General features: G+C 38.9%; 1 protein-coding gene across 8 annotated transcripts in view; it reads left to right on the top strand.

Annotated features, from left to right (window-relative positions):
• Positions 1-21,321, top strand: part of LOC136837494 (uncharacterized) — a 214,960-nt gene that overhangs the window by 173,831 nt on the left and 19,808 nt on the right. For 6 of the 8 annotated variants that reach the window (XR_010852712.1, XR_010852720.1, XR_010852721.1 and 3 more), the window contains 2 exons: positions 8,275-8,466; positions 15,392-15,545. Coding sequence is in view for 2 of the 8 variants with exons in the window: in XM_067102455.1 (XP_066958556.1) it covers positions 8,275-8,466; positions 15,392-15,483 (284 nt within the window). In the remaining 6 variants the exon portion in view is untranslated. Of the gene's footprint in view, positions 1-8,274; positions 8,467-15,391; positions 16,232-21,321 lie in introns of those variants that run through there. The other 2 variants (XM_067102455.1, XM_067102628.1) reach the window with 1 other exon arrangement.

The raw sequence follows: 21,321 nt of genomic DNA, 5'->3' as shown, positions 1-21,321 counted from the left end.
TCTTGGCTCTTCACTCCGGTGAAGATCTACATGTTGGCAGTTGCTGTTCTCTGCTTCCTGTCAACGGTTAAGGCTATCTATCCTCTTCTCATGGTCTTCTTGCAGTTTTGTTCTTGGTTGAACGACCTTTCCTGTAAGGTGCCAATTCCCATTTTCCTTGACCCTTTCCCGAGCTCTTGGTGCCACTTCCTAGTGCCTGGCACATTCGTTGAGCCCCCAACACCTGCACTAGAGTGCTCATCATTATATCTCTAGTGCTCAGCTGCCACCTCCGTTCACCTGGCAAAAGCTCACAGGGCCCAGGTTCTTACAGTTATGGAATTTTTCTCAGCGTTCAGTTCTGCATGTCTTTGCTCTGTGCGAGGGTGTCGTTGAGTCCACGCTAAGCGTTATCAAGTTCAGATTTTGTTGAATCTGCAAGGATTTCGATGTTTTCTCTTGGCTGTCATAAAGTCCGCAGAGTTGGCAGCTAGTTCGTACAGCTGTCTGTGGTTCTGCATGTCCTTCTACTAGTTTGCTTTTTTGGCTGCGAGTCTGCATGATCACCAATGTGAGACATGCCCACAGCAGGTAGAGGATGAACCAGATAACCTCTTCCTTCAATCTTCATGGGTATTGGATGGATTTTGGAGATGCAGGAAGCACCCCTCCTTGTCCTTGCCGGATGTCGGCGTCCTGACAGCACAAGTTTTCTCCAGAGTCCTTGTTCTTATAGTTGTTTGAGCTTACTCTTTTAGAAGGAAGTTCCTTCATCCGTGAACCTAGTCCTGGATTTCTTTTCAGCGCTTCGGTTATGGGTTGGGGAGATTTCTTAAGGAACCGGGGTTTTTTTCTGGGGTGTGGTCCCCCGAAAGACGGAACCTTCACTTCCTTCTCATAGAGCTGGAAGTTTCTTCACATAACTTCAGTGCTTTTTGACCTTATTGCACTCCTAGATTGTGGTAACCATTTAGACTAGACCACAGTTCTAATGTTTTATGTAAGCAAGGCTCTACCTCACATCTCCCCACTTCTATAGGAAGAGACCTGTTTCTGTGGGCAGAACTAATCCCTATCAGACGTACTGAGACATCAGAAGGGGACCGTCGATCTCCAGGCTGCTGGGATCTGTGGAATCTATGGGACAGCCTGTCTTGGACCTGTTTTGCCCCTTCAAGGAATCTTCATTTAACTCCTTTTGTGGTCCATACCATCCCTATAGCATGTGCAACAGACCCCATGCTATAGACAGATCCGTTGGACTACCTTTCTTCACACCCTTCATCTCGCTTCTTGACTGCTTAGCCCTATCCTGGCTCGTATCATGGTCCCTGAACCTGCTTGATTGTAGGTGGACTCTACAGGATCCGCTCCTACTGTGTGATCTTGAACAACCTTGCTTCAAGAGATCTTCGAAGGTAGTCAGATCTTTCCCCGGCAGACTCCAGACGGTCCGGAGGACTATCACTGAAGATCTTTTTTAGATGTATTGCAGAGACCATTGCAATATATGGAGGCCAATCTTCTCTTGTCGTCTTCCAGACCTGGGGATCAACTTTGTGAAGCTAATATCTCAGGCCCTACCTCTCTGTGAGATGTCCATGTTCCTTTTACAATTACCCCGTTGAGAAATTGTCGACATGCATAACTCATGTAAGCATGAGACTTCAACATTAAGCATGGAGACCTAGTTGGGTGGCATCCATATTCCACTGGTTCTTTGAAGTTCTGACATGCACAACCAAGGAAGGAGATGGGTTTGCTTGTTCTCCTTGGATTTTAGTGAGGACAGGGAACCATCCAAGACCTGGATCCGTTTTCTTTTCCCTTAGAAATTTACAGACATATGTGTCTTTGGATGCGCCAGACAACAACTGAGTTCATGTTCGTGTGACTCCCTGCTCTCCTGGTGCTAACAATAGCCTGGCACCAGCTGGTTATATGTCAGCTTTCGTTCTGAGCGCCCCATAGTGCTCACTAGCTCTGAAGAAGACAAAGTTTTCTTATTCAGTTTGAATGTTCAGGTTCAAAGTCATCCAGAACCTATGGTGTAAATGGCAAGAACTAATTTCTTACTCTGATCAAACTCCTGTTGGCACTGCACTCCTGACGCCAGCCTGGATGATGCAGAGTATTGCTAAAGCTGGTAGTCCCAGGCCATCCATAACCCAGGTAGTTAGGAGCAAGAGCTCATCTTGTTCTCTGATTAGAACATCTTGCCCTTTATCGTGTGGACACTGTCTTCTAAGATACGCTCAGTTTGGGAGAAGCATTTTCCTCATCTAGTGGCAGCTAAAGATGTCAGAGCAACCTCTACCTTGCCAGCTCTGGGCCTGCCTGTCCCTTATGTCCACATTTGACAATCAACCCCTGCTGGTAGTGTAGTTGTTCTTTGTTTCTCATTTAGAAGTTTTAAACAGCGTTTAAAATTTTGGCAGTACCTTGCGGTCATTAGTTACTGGCATGGTATCATGGAAGGAAGCATAGGATTTTCCCCTACTGCCTACTCACCTTGTAGTGCAGTGTCAAATTTTGGGGAGCTGTGGGGGATACAATATACCCGGAGCACCTGGCACTTTTAGTAGATGGGTTTTGGTCGTACTTCAGTGTTGGTGACAGCATAATTTGGTTGTTTTTGTTATGGTACTGCACCCAGGACAAGGGCACCTTTAAAGTTCTGCCCGCCATTGGATAATTCCTTAACTGCATAACTTCCACTGATGCTTTGGTAGTGATCAGAGTACTCCTCTGCTACAAGGCTCCCTCTTTAGTAGAGGTGACCCTAGGCTTTACCGCCGTGCCACTAAAGGTTAAGTTGAGCACCAACCAGAGGCAGTTTATACTGCAGGCTCTCTTAAGTAACAAGAAATGACAAGCATTGTTTTCAATGCTAGCAACTTTTCTATTTCTGATTCATTACATGACTTAATGTTTTAGAGTAGAATATGTCCATGTATCCCACCTCCTGCCAATGTGGGATTCAGCTATGTAATTACGTGGTAAGTTACTTATACAGTATAAAAATGACATTTTTGTAATAAAATAAAGTTTTACCTATACTTACCAAGTAATTACATGATCTGAGCCCTCCCTCCTCCCCTCTGATGGACATAAGCATAAAGAGATTGTGGATTCTCTGGTAAGTCATTCCTAACTATCTCATTAGGGGGCAAGACTAGCCACCTACACAGAACATTGGTGTCGCTACCTCGAAATTTGAATTTGAGCTGCTGCGAATAAATGAAACTAATAGCTATGTAATTACTAGGTAAGTATGTATGTTACACCTACAGATTCAACATCCCCTTCGAAATGCTACGTAACGTGTCTTGCGATCTATCTCAGAAGCGTGGAAACCCGCAACTCTCTCTCTCCCCTCTCTCTCTCCTCTCTCTCTCTCTCTCGCACTCAACCCACCGATTCTCTCTCTCTCTCCAACACCATCCTCAAAATGGATACTCTAAGGAAACACAATCTTTCCTACATAAATAGATTTATTATCAAACAAATCCAACAAGTAATGAATTAACAAAGAAAAGATTAAAATGCATAATAAATGAATTATCAAGTCAAAATAGTCTGAGTCAAGATTTAATCTTACTCTGGCTAAAAAGCCTTTTACACTCAAAACTCCACACACACTCCATCTTAGACATTTATCATCTAGTCTTAAAGTCAACCACATTCAAGAAAAAAAACCCACTAAACTGCAAAGATTGCAGTGTGCTTTCTCTATAACCACAGCAACCCACAGACATCTATTTGAAATCAAACCATTAGTAATCTCCCACCACGATACACAAGTGTAAGACATAATAATAGAAGTCTAAAATGCACTTGGATTGTAATGTCAAATCAGAACACAATAAAATAGAGATATTAAGTGACATAAATGACTATGTCCACCCTCCCACAAATTCATAAGTGTATTGGGTGGTAAATTCAAGTTCAAGCAGTCCACAGAAAAAAAGAGAAGTCGGGACTTTTAACTGCGGTTTCTAAGAGTTAGAAACACACAAAGTTACGTCTGGACAATATGCTCCCGCTAAGTTAATAATCAACCAGACCTAACTTTTTGGGCACAATCAGACATAATCTCCATTTTCTAACGACGAACTTACGACTTGCATGTACCAACTCGATCGATTGCTCACATATCAGCCGACAACATTGTGTAAGTTCATCAAGCCAAAACAGCTGAAGCAATCGAACTATCTGCTGACTGCAATGATTTCTTGCAACTGTGACCGTCCTAGTTCCACCTATAGCTTCTCTTCGCTTCATCACACTATGACTGGAATATACACAGTAATTCTAAAATCAAATACATTACCCCATATATATATAAAACTTTATTATAAAAATGTCATTTTGTTGAAGTTCTTACATTTTATAATGGAAATACAGTGTCACATTTTATAATGGAAATACAGTGTCACATTTTATAATGGAAATGCAGTGTCTATGATGATTTCATTCATGGTTGGACTGATTGCTCTGTAATATTATTTACTTATGGCAGCAGTTTTATCATCTGTAATTGATGCAGCCAGATACAAACCTTTTGTATACAAGAAAGTAGCTAAAAAGAAACGTGACCCTCCTGCAAAGGCAGACCCCTCATTTGGCTGACTACTGCAGATATTTGGCATTTGACACTGCTAAACTCCTTAAAGTTACATATTTATCAGATTGTTTTTGGAAATTAAGGCATCAACTGCATAGGACAGAAAATGGTAGGGGAGAGCTCATTTCATGTGTAACCTATAATGGGAAAAACTGTTGTAAAATGATATAACTGTAGTATTATTATTATTATTATTATTATTATTATTATTATTATTATTATTATTATTATTATTATTATTATTATTATATTATTATTATTATTATTATTATTATGGAATGAATCCTTCTCCAAAGTCAGTGTTATTGAAAGCAGTTGCTGTTTAAATGGCATTCATCTTATACAGATTCTTCACTGTTCTCTTATTTTATTCCTCTCATCAGCTAGCAGATACTGTACAGTAGGTAACAAAGTTTCCAAAGTACTTGAAAAGATATACTTTCATTGTTGTTTATTCATTAACTCTTACATTTTGATGTGTGCACAGGTGGTTATCTATAGAGAGAATTAATAAAATACAAAGATGTACAAGTATACATCGAGGGGGGGCCCCGTTTAATGTTAGCAGAAGTCAGTTATGAGTTTGGATTTTTTGCCGTAAAGCTTGCACTTTGCGACTGGGCCCTCCTGGGCCGTGTTGATTGGGGAGGCTGGTGCTGGCTTTCTGTTGTTGTTTCCCCAGTAGTGTACAGTACCTGGTGTAATTCTCTCTCTCTCTCTCTCTCTCTCTCTCTCTCTCTCTCTCTCTCTCTCTCTCTCTCTCTTGGGGTGTAATTCTCTCTCTCTCTCTCTCTCTCTCTCTCTACCTGGTGTAATTCTCTCTCTCTCTCTCTCTCTCTCTCTCTCTCTCTCTCTCTCTCTCTCTCTCTCTCTCTCTCTCTCTCTCTCTCTCTCTCTGGTAGTTGGTTCCGTTTGATTTCTTGAAATTTTTCTGTATGATAGTTGAGAGAAACTTGATTTTGTTTATAGTATTTATGCTATTTTTTTTTTTTTGTAGATATGCAAGGGTTCAAGAAGGCACTGCATCGATGGTATGGTGGTGTATGTATAATTTTCATGGCCTTAATCAGTTCTTCTATTTTTGGTCTTTTCGGTGCTCATAATTGTATGGATTGATTATATTACCTTGTCGTTGGTGACATGAGAGATGCTTTTGAGAGCTTGGTAATCATCATTCCTTAGTAGGACATGTAAATTCATAGATGATGCTTATTTTCTTTGAATCTGTCAAGGGGCAGTGGGTTATTTTTCATGATGAGCTGGCCTGTGTTCATAATTTTATAGTAAATTATGAGTAGGATTTTCTCACTTGTTAACCCTTGAGGGATGGGCTAATTATATATCATGCAACCTCCCAGACCAGAGCAAACTATGGAAGGGTGTGGTGTAAGAAAAACACATCAATGGAAAGGTGAAGATATCTGGCTTTGCACATAGTGTAGTGTGGAAAAAATTCTAAAAAGTTCCCTACCTTTCCATTTTGTTGAAAATAATCATTTACAACCTGTGGCCTCTTTAAAACACTTAAATTTTACCAATTTATACATGTTTTTTCGAATAATTTATTTTATTTTATTTTGTAAAATTATGATTACAGCTCACACAATATCATAACAGAAGAACTAAAATTAGTAGTAAATTTTGAGTATATTTGTTGTAAAATTTTTACGTAAATTTACTGAGATTGGGAGATGCAGTAACTTTTTTGGAGGTATACATGTTTTCTCTAATATTTCTTTGCAAAATTACAATTATAACTGACATCATAAAAGATATGAACTAAAACCAACAGCAATCCCTGGGTATATTTATGAGCAAATAAATAAAAAGACATCATGGGAGAGAAAGGAGCAAGACATCCCCCCTTCAAGTCAAGAACAATACTGATCTCCCTGAGGTGCCCATTGATTGAGCTGAGGTGAATTCTAAATTTGCCACAATTCATTTATGGGCCATTGAAGTGGTGGAAACTCTTTCCCACTCTATACAGCCAAATCGTATGGCGCTTAATTCTCCTCAGAGGGGATCCATACACCACCTAAAACCTGTTTTAGTTCCTCTCATTAGGGGATCCATCCACTAATGGTTAAGGGAGTGACATTTTCTTTTGTTATCTCTATGGCCTTTTCATCTTCCAGGTGATTTTGGTGGATATGGTTGTGGGAACAGCATCTGATTTTGCCATTTTTACTGTCTTTCTTAGTATATTCTCAACAGTGTTGTTCAAGAAGGTGTTATTGATAAGCATTAGTGCTGATGCCGTGATCTTCTTAGTAGTGCTGTACCTAGTGGAATAGAGGTTAAGGGCACGATAGACAAAAGTATCCAACACAGATTTCTTGTACCTATCCGAGCACTGGTTTGATCCAGGCCTGGATTAATTGGTATTCTGTAAACTGTAGTGGTGTATCCCATTGGAGATTTATATGCTCACATGTAGGAAAAGGAGGACAGTGTTGGTGCTTCTTTCCCATATAAACTGGAGGATAAAGGACTCAAAAGTTCCAGAAATCCTATGAAGACAAGGTACCAGACTGTCAAAGCTTTTGCCTTCTCGAATTCCTGAATATTTTAAGAAAAAACTCACCATAATTACTGTAAGTGAAATCAGATTTTGTTGACTATCATACGGAGAAACGTAAGAGTTTACTTAGGTAAACTGTGCCAAGTGATGACCTGCTTGATGTTTATAATAATTTATTCCATAAATAGACCACTTAGTCCTTCATACAGTAGTAATGAATATTGGCAGAATTTCTCACTACTAGATTCATCAATGTTCTAATAAATTTGGCAAGAATATTGTAACTGATCTGGTTCCAGGAATATCATAAATCTTTAAGAGAAAGGCATGGGGTCTTGTTACCAGTTTTCTACACATCCACTAAACCAGAATTCTAAAGTCATTATAGTACAGCCCCACCCACCTAAGTAGTAGCTGTTAAAGCAGAATTAAAATAAGTGGTATGCACACATTACGAATGAATACAGGCAGTCCTCAGTTATCGGTGGGGGTTCCGTTTCAGCCAGCATGACGTTAAGTGCTGAAAGTGCTTTGATAGTGAAGGGTGGTGATTTTTGGTGTATCAGCATGATAACTGGAGATCAGCAACTCTGTTAGGTATGTATCGGAGCTAATACCCAATTATCGGCGCCGATAAGCGGAAATCAGTGTATATTGGCGCCAAAAATCGCCAATTTTCGCCACTAGACAAGCGTCATAAAACTGGATCGCCGATAGTTGGAGACTGCCTGTACATGCAAAATTTGAACTACTGTAAGTTTTTCATAAACTTTTAATGTATTTTACTGGAAATGATCTCTCATCTTCACTTGTAGCACATGATATGTAGCTTCACCTAGTGGGAGTTCAAAATTGTGCCAGATACCATTGTGATTTAAGGGCTCCCTCTTGTGTCCTGAATACTCCAAGAAAGTAACGTTGGGTATTCTTAAAAGAACATCTAGTTACTTGCATTGTGAGCAGTAATGCATAAGTAAAATAAGGTGTTTATAGTTACAAAAAAATTTTGTTTTATTAAAAATAGATTGCTGGCTTTATAAAGGGTAATGAACCTTTGTTACTGATATGATGGAATTATAGTGACTCAGTAGTTAAATCTCTTAGTTATTTGTGTGTTAGCTAATACTTTTGATATCTTTTTCAGATTTTGGATTTCTCTGCTTATTTGTGTTGTTGTTAGTGCTGGGACTCGCTTTGAATTTTTCCCTGTTCTTGTGTACCATATTGAACTCTGCCCTCACTACAGCAGTTACTGGGGTGGTGAAGTCAGTGCTGCAAACCTTAATTGGTTTTTTTACATTTGGTGGAGTCATATTTAACCCCATTAATATTGCAGGTATGACTAGTTTTTAGTTTCAGTAAAATGCTGTGTCTCATATTTAAGAAAATATTACAGACGCCACCCTACCTACGAAGATTCAACTTAATGTTACAAGCATTCAGAGATACAAACAAACTGGATCCCAAATTAAAATTGTGTTCAGATCGCTTCCCTTTGCCACCCGTAAGTTTAAATTTTGTTTTGCATGCCTATTCTGTACATGCAGTACTGTATGTGCAGTGTATTGTGTTTTAGGATGAAAAAACATAAAGTACCATATTGACTTGATATCATACTGTACTTAAATAGGCATGAAGAGTACAGTAACTAGCTTACAAACAGTTCAACATACAAACGGCTGTCTGGAATGTAACTCGTTCATAAGTAGGGTGGTGTCTGTATTGTACTGTACTGTTCCTATATACTAAGTACAGTAGTTCCTGTTGTGTAATTTGGAATTGTTACTGCCGTCACTGTGGTCTCAGATGGTGAAGTGTGCTGCCTTGTAGCATTTATTTTCATGAGTTTCATTTTAAACTTGTTAATCATAATGTCATTTGCACATGTCACAGTCATGTGATGTACCAAGATTCACCAGTCTTTCATCTGGTAGACAGAAGAAGGAAGTCTAACTGCACATACTCCCTGTGAGTCCTCAGGTGTGTCTCATCAGTAATCTGACTTTTCGAGTGTCTGCAGTACAGTAAATAAGCTCTCAAGCTCATCCCTCAGTTGTTGGTATTGATGGAGATCATTGCTCCTGCTTGTGACTAATCTGATTCTCGTGATTTCAGCACTTTTACACTCGAAGTGCTTTTAGTAAATGATGAAAATGTAGATTCTGCAAGTATGCAATTAATAGGCGCATTGCATTGCTGAATCACTTGACTGCAGATGTGACTGTATGTAAATAATGTACTTAATTTTTTCAGCCTAGAAACCCAGTTTTGGTAGTGTTGCTTTGTTTCAGTGAGTGATTACTGTGTTTTCCATATAATTTCATCAAATTCATTAACTGTTATTTGTTTTGTGATGAAAGTTCAGTGGTTTATGTCTTAGCACAAACTAGCTATTGAGTTGTTACGTAGTTAGCTGATAGAAACAAGTTCTCATTTATGAAGATAGCTATCTTTTCCCATGTTATTTATTGTATTGTGGTGAAGATTAAGTGGATTTTTTTCTTGTTTGAGGTACTGAAAAGTGGTGATCAGTGATCAGTTTGGTGATCCTTTTGGAAGAGAAACTTCTTTGCATTCCTCATTGCTTCCCTGAACCTTGATAATTCATACATTCACACCCTTATTCAACTAATCACAAAGATATACCTCACTGTATTTGGGAATGGAAAGTACTGTATGCCAACTTTGAGCTTGCATTTTAGCCTGGTTACTGTTCTGTAATTCCTCAATTGAACTTCAGCACAGGTGACATAATGGATGAATCATATTGGGTAAGACTTGAGAAATAACTCGATGATGGCATTACAGCAACAAAATTAAACTGCATTTAACTTTGTTGTATCAGGTTTATTTACACCTCTGACGGCGAACCACAGCAATAAGTTGGATCTGCTACTGTCTGTGTTAGCCACACACCAGGTATGTTTAGCCTAAAAAAAGATAGTTTGCCTGATAGAGGCCAGGATCAGGAGATTGTTGTTCCAGCTGTCTAAATCCTCCTACCAAGCTATGCTAGTTCTTGATTGGGAAACTAGTTCCTCACAGACACTTCAGGATGCAGTTACCACACTACAACATGCAAGGTGTGGCTTGTGGCAACTGTATCTGATGCTTACTCAGTCGTGACCTCAAAAAATATTTTGGAGGACCTTCGATGGTGGCAGAACCTTGGTCACCTCTTCTTTTGTAGAAGTCCCACTGGTTCATCCCAGTCCAAAGGTACTGATGCTTATGGATGTGTCAAGTATAAGTTTATGCATGCATCCATTGGATGGTCAGAGGACAGATCCAGAACATTGCATTATGGGTGGCATATCAGTTTCAAGTTAAAGCCTGCCTTCATGAGCCTTTAAGCATTTGCTCAGTACCTGGTAGAAAATCAGTAGGTTTTATAACTAACTACTATTTGATACCTGCTCAAATTTCAGGGTGGCACTCATTCAAAGAGCTTCTGTTGTTTGAAGTCTGGAAAATTTGTGTGGGTGGAAGTTGAAGGGATTGGCTCAGCAGGGGAAGTCCAGTTCTACTGTCAGAGTGTTTTCTGAACTCATGAGTGTGCAGAGCACTTTAGCGTTTATAGGGCATGCTGGTAATAGACCTATGTGTAATAAGTTTGAATCACAAGCTACTGGAGTGTTGCTCAGCACTGCCAGATCCAGCAGTTGGTAGATGCGATTCTTTTTCCTTTGGACAGCTTTGACGACTGTCTTTTTCCCATTCATCCTAATCAGGCAGTTATGTTATGAGAATGATTCTCATAGTTTCCCTATAGCCATTCAAGGAGTAGCAGGCAAATCTGTCCAGGAGCCTCTTGGCCAGGGATAAACTCCTTAAATAGCTGCTCTTCCACAGGTCCCACACGAATATGGGCAACATTTTTCTTCATTCCAGAAGTTTATCCAGTAAGATCTCAGAGGTAGAATTAGGAACAAGACTACAGGCAGGTATAATAATGTAATATATTTTTACTTGTGTGTCCTTAAAATTAAAAGTTAGTCTATGGCATAGCTTAATGCTAAAAGTGTATTGAAAATTAGATGAAGGAAAACATTTTAAAAATCTTTTCAAAGAACAGCATTTCTAACAGCTATTCATATATGACAGTTATTACTGTAGTGTTGTAGAACAACTAAAGAAAAAAGTTTGTGATATGAATAGAATAAGCAATTTTAAGGTGAAAATACTATATTTAACCTGAAAACTGAACATTATTTAAATAGAATGAGCAATTTTAAGATGAAACTATTATACTTTACTTGGAAAACTGATACTTTATTTGGAAAACTGAACATGCTGCACAGACTGTTCACTATAAAAACAAAATAATATCTTTGAATGTAGAATAACCATAAACAACAGAATTAAAACTGCATAGCAGTGAGCCACAGACTGAGAGTGTGTATGATGTGTTCATCATCTTACTATTAACAGTTCATTTTTACCTATACAAAAATTATTATTATTGTTAATTTTTTTTGGGGTGTCTATCACAGTCACCCTATTCGTCTGGGTGGTTTTTGTAATGTGGGTCTTGCTGCATCCTGCCTCCTTAGGAGTCCATCACTTTCGCACTATGTGCTTGTTCTCTGAGTAGCACACTCTTTGCATGGGTCCTGAGCCATACTGACATCTAGTTTTCCAGGATTCCTTTTCAGGATTTTGTGGATCGTGCTCTAGTGTTTCTATGATCATGGGTACAATTTACACTGGCATATCCCATATCCTTCTTATTTTGATTTTTCAGGTCTTGATACTTTATCAATTTTTTCTTTCATCTACTTGAATTCCATGGTATTACCACATCAGGGAGTGATACTTTCTTCTTGATTTTGTCAATCAGTGTCACGCTGGCCTATTGGCATGTATCACCCCATCTGTTCTGATACCATAGTCCGAGGATCTTTGCCTGATCATTTCTATCACCCCCTCAGGTTGGTGTTCGTACCACTTATTATTGCAAGCTAGCTGGTGTTTCTGCACAGACTCCAGGGAGGGCTTTTTGGTTACCGAATCATGCCTCTTTTGTACTGGTTCTGTGCAAGCCGCTGGACATTTGCTTGTTATGTGGTTTATGGTCTCACCTTTCATACTGCACTTCCCGTGATATGGGTGAGTGTGTCTTTGAACATATCTGGTTCTTATGGCTGATCATGTGCCATTGTTAGCATTCCTTCTGCTCTCACTTTGAGTTTGTCCCTCTGTAGCCATTGCCATGTTTCATCGCTGGCTAGTTCTTTTTTTAGTCTGTCTCATGTACTTGTCCGTGCATTGGGTTTGTTGTGCCATTCCTCTGTTCTGTTTTTCATTCTCTGTCTCTGTATATTTCTGGTCTTCCTCATTTTTATTAGTCCTTCCCATCCACCTCCTAGCCACTAGTTCACTGGTTTTCAGATATTGCCCCAGTGCTCTGCTCCTCGATGTTGATGCAGTCATTCATGCTTAGTAGCCCTCTTCCCCTTTCCTTCGTAAGTTATGTGTATAGTCTGTCTGTATTTGCTCTTTGAGTGTAGTGCTTTTGTGTATTGTCATGTGTTTCTTAGTTTTCTAGTCTATACTGTGGAGTTCAGGCCCGTCCACCCACTACTTCCTGCACTTATCTGATTACTGGTACTGCCCATGTGTTTGGCTTTGTCATGTTTCCGCGTGAGTTTTATTTGAGTATTGGCCCCGCAAGTCTCTGCATATTTCTTCCTGATCATGTCCTTCTTCATCTCTGGTGTTTTTTTATATCCTTTCCTTCTATTATTCTCAGGTATTTGTATCCCGTCTCATCTATGTGTCTGATGCTATTCCCGTCTGGTAGCTTTATCCCTCCAGTCCTTATTACTTTGCCTTTATGTATGTTGACCAAGGCACATTTTTCTATTCCAAACTCCATCCTGATGACCCCAGATACAATCCTTACAGTCTGGATTAGGGTGTCTGTTTTCCTTGATGCTGTTACCATACAGCTTGATGTCTTCCATGAACATCAGATTGTTAATTCTGTTGCCTCCCCTCTTGAGTTGGTACCCAGCATCCATCTTCTGCAGTACTTTTGTCATGGGAATCATGGCTACTACAAAGAGTAGTGGGGACAGTGAGTTGCCTTGAAAGCTTCCTCTCCTGATATTAACCTTTGCTAGTCTTATCCCAAAGTTTGTAAGTACTATATTCCAATTGTGCATTGTATTTTTAGAAGCTGATGGTGTTTTTCTGCCCCATATATTTTCGACATTCTATTAGCCACGTAAAGCGGTATCGTAAGTTGAGGCTTTCTGTAGTCAACTCCATGCTTAGGTTGGTGGTCTCTTCTCTACTATTCTTCATTACCATTTTGTCTATCAGAGCTGGTCTTTTTCTGCCTTACACTCCCTTCTGCAGTCTTTTCTGTTGTGGGATGGTGTTTGTATCCTCTAGGTAGTTATATAGCCTTCACTGATGATACCTGTTAGTAACTTCCACAGTATTGGTATGCAGGTGATAGGCCTGTAGTTACTTGCTGTATTTCCCTTGCTCTAGTCTTTCTGTACTAGGATGCCCTCCCTGTGGTTATCCATTTGGGCGCATGGTGGTTTGTGATACAATGCTGGAGTTGTTCTGCTATTTGTGGGTGTAGGGCCTTGAAGTTTTTGAGCCAGTATCCATGATCTTCATCAGGACCTGGGGCTCTCCAGTTGGGCATTTTCTTTAGTTGGTGTCGTAATGTGTCTGTCTGTCTTGATCTCGGTAAATCTTTGTTTTATTCTCCCCATTTCTTCTGCCTTGACTTCCTGGAGCCATGTTGCATGTGTGTTGTGTGATACCAGATTGCTCCATATGTTTTCCCAGAGTCTCTTACTTGGTTTGGCTTTGGGAATTTTCTGGTGGTTGTCTTCCCCTCCTAGTTGACTGTATAGTCTTTTCTGGTTGATTCTGAAGAGTTTTTTCTGTTGGTATCCTTTATTTCTGTTAATGTACTGTTGGCTCTTATGTGCTTTGGCTTTAAGCCTCTGTTTTATATCTTCTATTGTGTTGTTTATTTCCTTCTCCTCTACTTTGTGTTTCTCATTAAGTTCCTCTCTTGTTGTCTTGCTTCTTACCCTCTTTTCTGCCATCTCTTTCAGTTTACTCAAGTCATCTCTTCACCATGATTTGTTTTTCCAGGCGCCTTTTCCAAGGCGGTTGCTGTTTTGGTTTCTGTTGGGTTGGTTGTGATGGTGGTGTTGATGTTTGTATCCCCATGAGTTCTACTACTAGTCTTGCTCCTGCATATGCCATGTTATTTGTTTCTCTGATACTGTTGGTGTGTATTAATCTCATTATTTCATTAACTTCACTTGTTTTCCCTTGTTTTTTGTGTTGTAGGCTTTCATGGAGGATCTGTTTTTCTGTATCTGGCTTCATCCATTGTCTGATCTTTTCCACCCATTCTGACCTCTCGGTTACATCGTCAGTGTTTCCTCGTGTGTCGTTTGGTAGCTCATCATTCCTGTCACTTTCTGTGTCATCGTCTCTTAGTTCATCTTCTTGTCCTTTGTTGCTGGGTGTTATTTCTCTTTTCAGTTCCTCTTTTTCTGTTGTGGAGAGCCAGTTCTTTTTCTTTTTGTTCCTTGCTTGGTTTGCCAGCCTCTGTTCTGTTTGAGGGGTTTTATTTCTCTCATTTCAGATGTTGACCAGTCTTCTTTTGTATCCTCTTTCTGTCAGGTCGCTCCTGATGTAGCATCTCCATATTTCCTTATTTTCTTCTCTTGTCCATTTCTTCTTCTGGTTTGCCTCTGTAGCTCCAGTCTCTGGTTGCTGGTTACTGTTGTTGTGGTGGTCAGTAGCTGGATGATGACCTCCAAGTACCTGACCATCCTCCCCGTTGATTGGGCTGTATACCTGGCTGCTGGACGAAGCACCTCTGTTGCCAGAGGTTCCATTTACATCGTTGTCATTTATTCTTTCATTTCTTTCCATCATTGCTGAGTTTTGCTATTTAACCCATAGCTGGGCCCTACCTCATCAGGAATAGGTACTCATTTACAGCTGAGTAGACTGAGGAAATTTTGGTAAAGATCCTCTCCCAAGGAATCAGTGCCGAGAAGAGCGGTCACCCATTCAATGACTGACTAGCTCCAGTGTTACGTAATCAGTCCATTGATGAACTAAACCACTCTGCCATAGATTGGGCAACATTTAATACTGTATTGCTTTTCTCTAAACATTTTATGGATGACTTTGGTTTGTTTATCAATATTTATATACTGTATTTAGCTCCATAAAAGTATATAAATACATTAATCTCATTAAAATTCCAGGGATTTTTCTGAACACAGCTGGTGGAATAATGTACACATATGCAAAGTATGCTGAAAGCAGAGTGAAGGCAAAAGTTGAAAGCCGAGCATAGAATGTAGATGTAGACCGAGGCTAGACTAGAACTGAGCAAGAAGGACGAGAACCTCAAACAAGGTTATGGCCACTTTGATAAGTATAATTGGCAGTTGTAGAAAAGAAAACCTTGCAAAACATTTTGTTTAAACAATTGCAGCAACATTATAGTACAGATGAGTATTTACTTAGAAATTTGAAAACAAAATTCTTTGAGCTTGTGTTTGTATGACTGGACTTATCTATTTTTAAGCAGGTAAGCATTTGTTGCTAAAATATATGAAATGAGTGGGTAAGTTGTTAAAAAAGCCTTCATATGTCCATTTTTATTAGCGTAAAGGTACAGTATGAATATATGGTTGTGAGTATACTTTATATAAATAAAAGTAAATCATTGAACAGAAAGATTTACTGGATAGGAAGTGCATTATTGGTTTATACTGGGGAGAGGGTGTGTTCCTGGTTTTTTTATGAAGCAGATACGTGAAAAATCTGTGATAATGGGAAATACCATATGGCACATACATGGAGATTTATGCGATATAGGTTCTATGGATGTGTGTAGTTGATGGTAATGTGTTGAATGTAACTACAGTGCCCCCCCCCATTTTTTATGCGTTTCACTTTGTTGCGGATTTTTGTGGAACACATTATTCACTTGTCCACGGGGGAATTTTCACTAATTAACGATTTTTTTCATAGAGCAATGTCCACTAATTGTTGTATTTTCATTTTATTTTCATGGCTAAATACATTTTTATGATAAATGATTTACTAATTTTCAAATGTTAAAATTAATGTAAAAATAGCAAAATATCTATAAAATGTTTAATACAAATTAAATAAATCTGTAATACAAATAGAAAACTTCTTCTTAAGCTCATTCTGGGGTCCACCTGGAATGACTGGTGGGCCATAGAATGAGCTTAACAAGTTTACAATCCTCTCTCTCTCTCTCTCTCTCTCTCCTCTCTCTCTCTCTCCTCTCTCTCTCTCTCTCTCTCTCTCTCCTCTCTAAACATAGCAAAATATCTGTAAAATGTTTGCAGTAATGCAAATTAAATAAATCTTTAATACAAATTCACCCTGGAATGATAGGTGGGCCCAGAATGATTCTCTCTCTCTCTCTCTCTCTCTCTCTCTCTCTCTCTCTCTCTCTCTCTCTCTCTCTCTTTTACGGATAATGTAAGATGTATTTGAAATTATATTACTGTACTGTAAAGTGTTTTTGGATGATAGAGCATACTGTACAGTATCTGAAATATTCGCTAATTATTTTAATTTTATTTTCCAGCCTGCTTTTATATAAATGTAAAACTTGTATAGTAATTATGCATGGAAGATATAAAAAAATGAATGACGAAGTAACATCATGTTTATCTATAAAACTATACTGTACAAAACAAATAAACATACTTGCATAAAAAATCAATCTTTCTCTTATCTCAGAGAGAGAGAGAGAGAGAGAGAGAGAGAGAGAGAGAGAGAGAGAGAACTTTAGCGTTAACATCAGATCACAGTAACTTGCTGATGACGAGACTTCACAAAGGCTAGGAGGAGAGTAAGAATGTTGAGTGTTGCCTATGTATGAAATTCGGATTTTAAACATTTTTATGGTGGTTAGAGATGAGACATCAACAGTGATAAAATATTCTCGTGTGTACTGTTATAATATGTGTGATAATTGTAGTCAACTAAACTTGTAATGAAATACGGTACAGTAAATCAGACAAAGCAAAAAATATGGCAACACTACCTTTGTTGATCTATCGTGAACTTGCTGGATTTGTTTATTTTCGTGTTGTTTTGTGTTTAGGTATGAAATTCGGATTTTAAATATTTTTATGGTGATTAGATCAATACAGTATAAATCGATTCTGTAAGTGAAATAACATGTTATAGATATTTTGCAATGTTTTCCCATTAAATATGTATACTGAGAGAGAGAGAGAGAGAGAGAGAGAGAGAGAGAGAGAGAGAGAGAGAGAGAAATGACGGCACAAGAATTTTTTAATAAGTTTATGGGAGATGGTGCGGACTATCCTAAAATACGTACCTGCACAGTAAATATTTCAAAAATCATCTGACAACACAGGAAAATATCAATATACGTAAAATGTACAACCAGACGATGCGCAAAGTTAAGTAGGCCAAAGAAAAAGTGCATGTCTGAATGATAGGGGATACTTAAGAGTAACTGGTGTAGGCTGGTACTTAATTTTGCAACATGACTTTGAAATATTAGGGTGTTTTGGGATGATAATATGAGGTATATTTTTGTTTGAACTGTCAAATTTGGCGATAAACTGTTAAAATAGGCAGTTATGAGTGTTTTGGGGTTGTATATAGCCTATGTAAGAGTAACGTTAGTAGGAGAATACTGTAATGTAAGGTTACTTTGGGTGTTTGGGATCATGGTTTGGGGTGTATTTTTTGTTTGAAATGATATTGTTTTAGTATGATAATATAAGGTTTGTTTTGTTTGAAATATCAAATTAAGCAGTGAAATGGCAAACAGGCATTTTACTGAGGGGTATACAGCTTCTGACAGTTATAAACATTTTTAGAGGGGATTTTTGCATTTCCTTGGTAGGTTTTGTTAGAATATACATTGGAAGAGTGACTTGTTTGGTATAAACTTGGGTCTAAGACCAATTTGTGTTGGGCCTCCATAGATGGATTGATATGAGATTTAAGAGAAAGGACAGGAGATACAGATGCAGGTATGTAGTATAAAAAATGGGTCATGTATAGAATTTGTTGTGGCTGATGATTGCCTGTAAAATGATCTTGATGGGGAATGATGAAGGGAACTGCAGAAACTAGTGACAGTCTAAAAGTTCTTGAGAAGAGAAAATTGAAAGTGAATTTGAGAAAGATTAATTTTATGAGGGTAAATGGAGACCAGGCAATGGGAGCAGTGCGTTTTGATATTGGGTGCTAGTATGAGAGCAGTTGATTTATACAGGTATTTGGGAATAAATTTAATGGATGACGGCAGAATGAAAGAAGAGGTAAATGATGAAGTAGGTTGGAATCAAGAATGCAGAAGGGTGTATGTAGATTTGGAGAAGTAGAGTGTATTGTGAAGGCAAAGTTCAAATGTATGGAATGAATGTAGAGCTAACTCTCCTGTGTGGAAGTAGTGTGTTTGTTGAATGCAGATAATGAAACTGTTGAAGCTGTTGAGATTAATTGTTTGCATTGTATCTTTGAATTAAGAAAAACTGAAAGGGTGAGAAATGTGGAGAATTGGAGAAAAAATATTTGTAGGTGAAAGTAGGAATGAGTACATGTTTTGAGATGGTTTGGTCGTGTGTAGGGAATGAAAGACAGTAGGTTGACAAAAGTGTGCATAATTTGGCGGCTGGGGCAGAGGGAGGAGAATAAGACAGAGAAAGTGTTGAATAGACTGAGCATAATAAGTATACTGAACAAAAGTTTGTTCATTTCCAGGAAGAAGGGGAGTGTATGCTAGACAGGTGAATGGGCTAATTCTTGATGGAAACTTGATGTGCTATTGATAGGCCTTTTTGATAGTGTATAAATTGAGTGGTGGTGCAGAAGGTTCATCATTGATTCAGCAAGTAAAGGATGAATATGACTGTGGCAATCTTGATTTTTCTCTGTAACCTTGCCCTATTAAGGGATATTGCTTTTTCTATAAAATATATGTGTACAGTATTGTATACAGTATGTGTGTGCATTTTTATTGTTTACATTTATTGCAACTCTTCACAATGTGGATATTCATGATGCTCAGTCTGCATTTGGATGAAGTAGACTTTGGTATTAGTAATCTTATTTGTTTCACAAGAAACCATTAGAGAAACCCTTCAACTTATTGAGGTTCTTTACTAATCAGGTACATTATTATGATGGATTTCTTTTTGTGGGAATACAAACCATTGCCTTTACACATGAGAATTCCTCATTGTGAGCTGGAATGGGTGATTAAAACTTGGTAACAAGGTATTTAACTGATGGTAGGTGGTTGAATTTGGGGAACCTCCCCTCACCTGCTGTCATCAAGCAATTTTTCTTTGGCTGTAGTCAAGACACCTTGCTGTGCTCTAACTAACTATTAAGTTGAAACTTCTTTCATATTTTTTACTGTATGTATAGTGTTTTTTTTTATTTTGGTTTGATATCGATTTGAATTTTTGTACAACATTGATATGAACAAGAAAATGAATATCTAAAGATGTTAAGGATATGAAGGGTGCACATCTTTAGTGGTTGTAACCAGTTTTGTTGTTCTGCATTGTTACTAGGAGAGTGTTGGCTGGCTAGTCTCCTTTGCAGTGGAGAGGTTTGGCAGCAGTGGAGGAAAGTCAAAAGATATTTGAAGGATTACTCAGCCTTTGATAATCGCTGAGTCTTTTAACATTCTTCTTCACACACACACACATTCCATTCGAGTGGTGCAACAATAAGCGAAAATCGCTGATAAACAAAAATAGGCAATTTTCAGTGCTGAGACGGTTATCAGTGCCAATTACCAGAGATCGGTGCCAATACCAAATTATCAGTGCTGATAAGCAGAAATGGGCAATTTTCAGTGCTAGACAAACTCCATAAAACTGGATTGCCGATAACCAAGCCTACTGATAACCGGGGGCTGTCTGTGCTTGTTAGGGTAGGCTCGAGCTATCCGATGGTGCTGACCTGGGTGAGACATTTTTGCATGTTAGTGGTTGACAGCCACCTGCAAATGTTTCATTGGCAGCTTCATTGGAGTATTGACAGATGTAACTTCTTGGTGTTCTGAGCAATTCATCTTTTCTTGCTGTTTCAGCTAAGGAACTCAATGATTTTGAGCCTCCTTACCCAAGTGGATACCCCGCAGTATTGAGTACAGTCCATACGTTAACACTGCATCCTGGCATCCTGAGGAGAATAAGACAGAGTAAGTTGCAGAAACACAAGAATGTATTTTCTTCTTCCTCCTCGTTAAGCTCTTCATCCTTGTCTTCCCCTGCCTCTTCTTCCTTCCATGGGAAGAAGCAGTAGTTTCAGAAGACCTCTCACAAGAATTTCTGTTAGACTTGAGAAAGCCCCCTTCTTCTTTTGGGATTGGCAGCAGCATTTGCTTACTGGTGGGTAGGATGTCTGCTGTATGTAGGGTTGACACAGGGTTATCTGAGTGCCGTAGAATCTTCCCTTGTTTGTACTCAAGCTGAAGTATGGACAGAAGAATTGGTGCAACCTTTTTGATAAGTGTGCATGATCTCTTGATCGTGTGTTTGCCGTTATAAGGTTCATGTGTGACAGCTCACTGTTGTGTAATACTGCTGGTATCATTGTAGGGTCCCACATGGACCTACACTATCATCCATCTTACCTGGCTGCCTGAAATCATAGTGTGTGTGCATCCACTCCTCACAGAGAACATCTTCGGACATGCACGCTGGACATGCTTGTATAAGAAACACAGCTGACAGCATACACTCTTTTAATGTACAGTATATTATCATCCATGATCATGTCACGTCAAATGTATCATTCCTGCTGAAAGCAATACATGTCATCTTTCCAGCTATATTTATCAGAACTATGTCCATAACTTGTGTATAGAATTATGTACCATTTTCCATTCTCAAACAAACACAATTGAATGATGTTAATCTGTATTTTGTTCACCTCTTCAGGCACTACGTTTCTGCTCGCAAGAGCTCTTGAGCTGTATGTTTGTTGTCTTGAATAAATTAGTAAGTTTGTAGATGTAGCCTCGTATTCATGCCTTCGCTACATTTATGACTCCGGAGTGACCAGCCCAGCCGGCTAGCCGCATCGATGCCAGCCTCTCCAGTGACACTGTCACCACTGCCTCCATACATCTGTCCCTATTCACGCC

This window comes from Macrobrachium rosenbergii, chromosome 1 (assembly GCF_040412425.1).
Source record: "Macrobrachium rosenbergii isolate ZJJX-2024 chromosome 1, ASM4041242v1, whole genome shotgun sequence".
Classification (NCBI taxonomy): domain Eukaryota; kingdom Metazoa; phylum Arthropoda; class Malacostraca; order Decapoda; family Palaemonidae; genus Macrobrachium; species Macrobrachium rosenbergii.
Note: the sequence above shows the minus strand (reverse complement) of the source record. Positions and strands in the feature narration are given on the sequence as shown.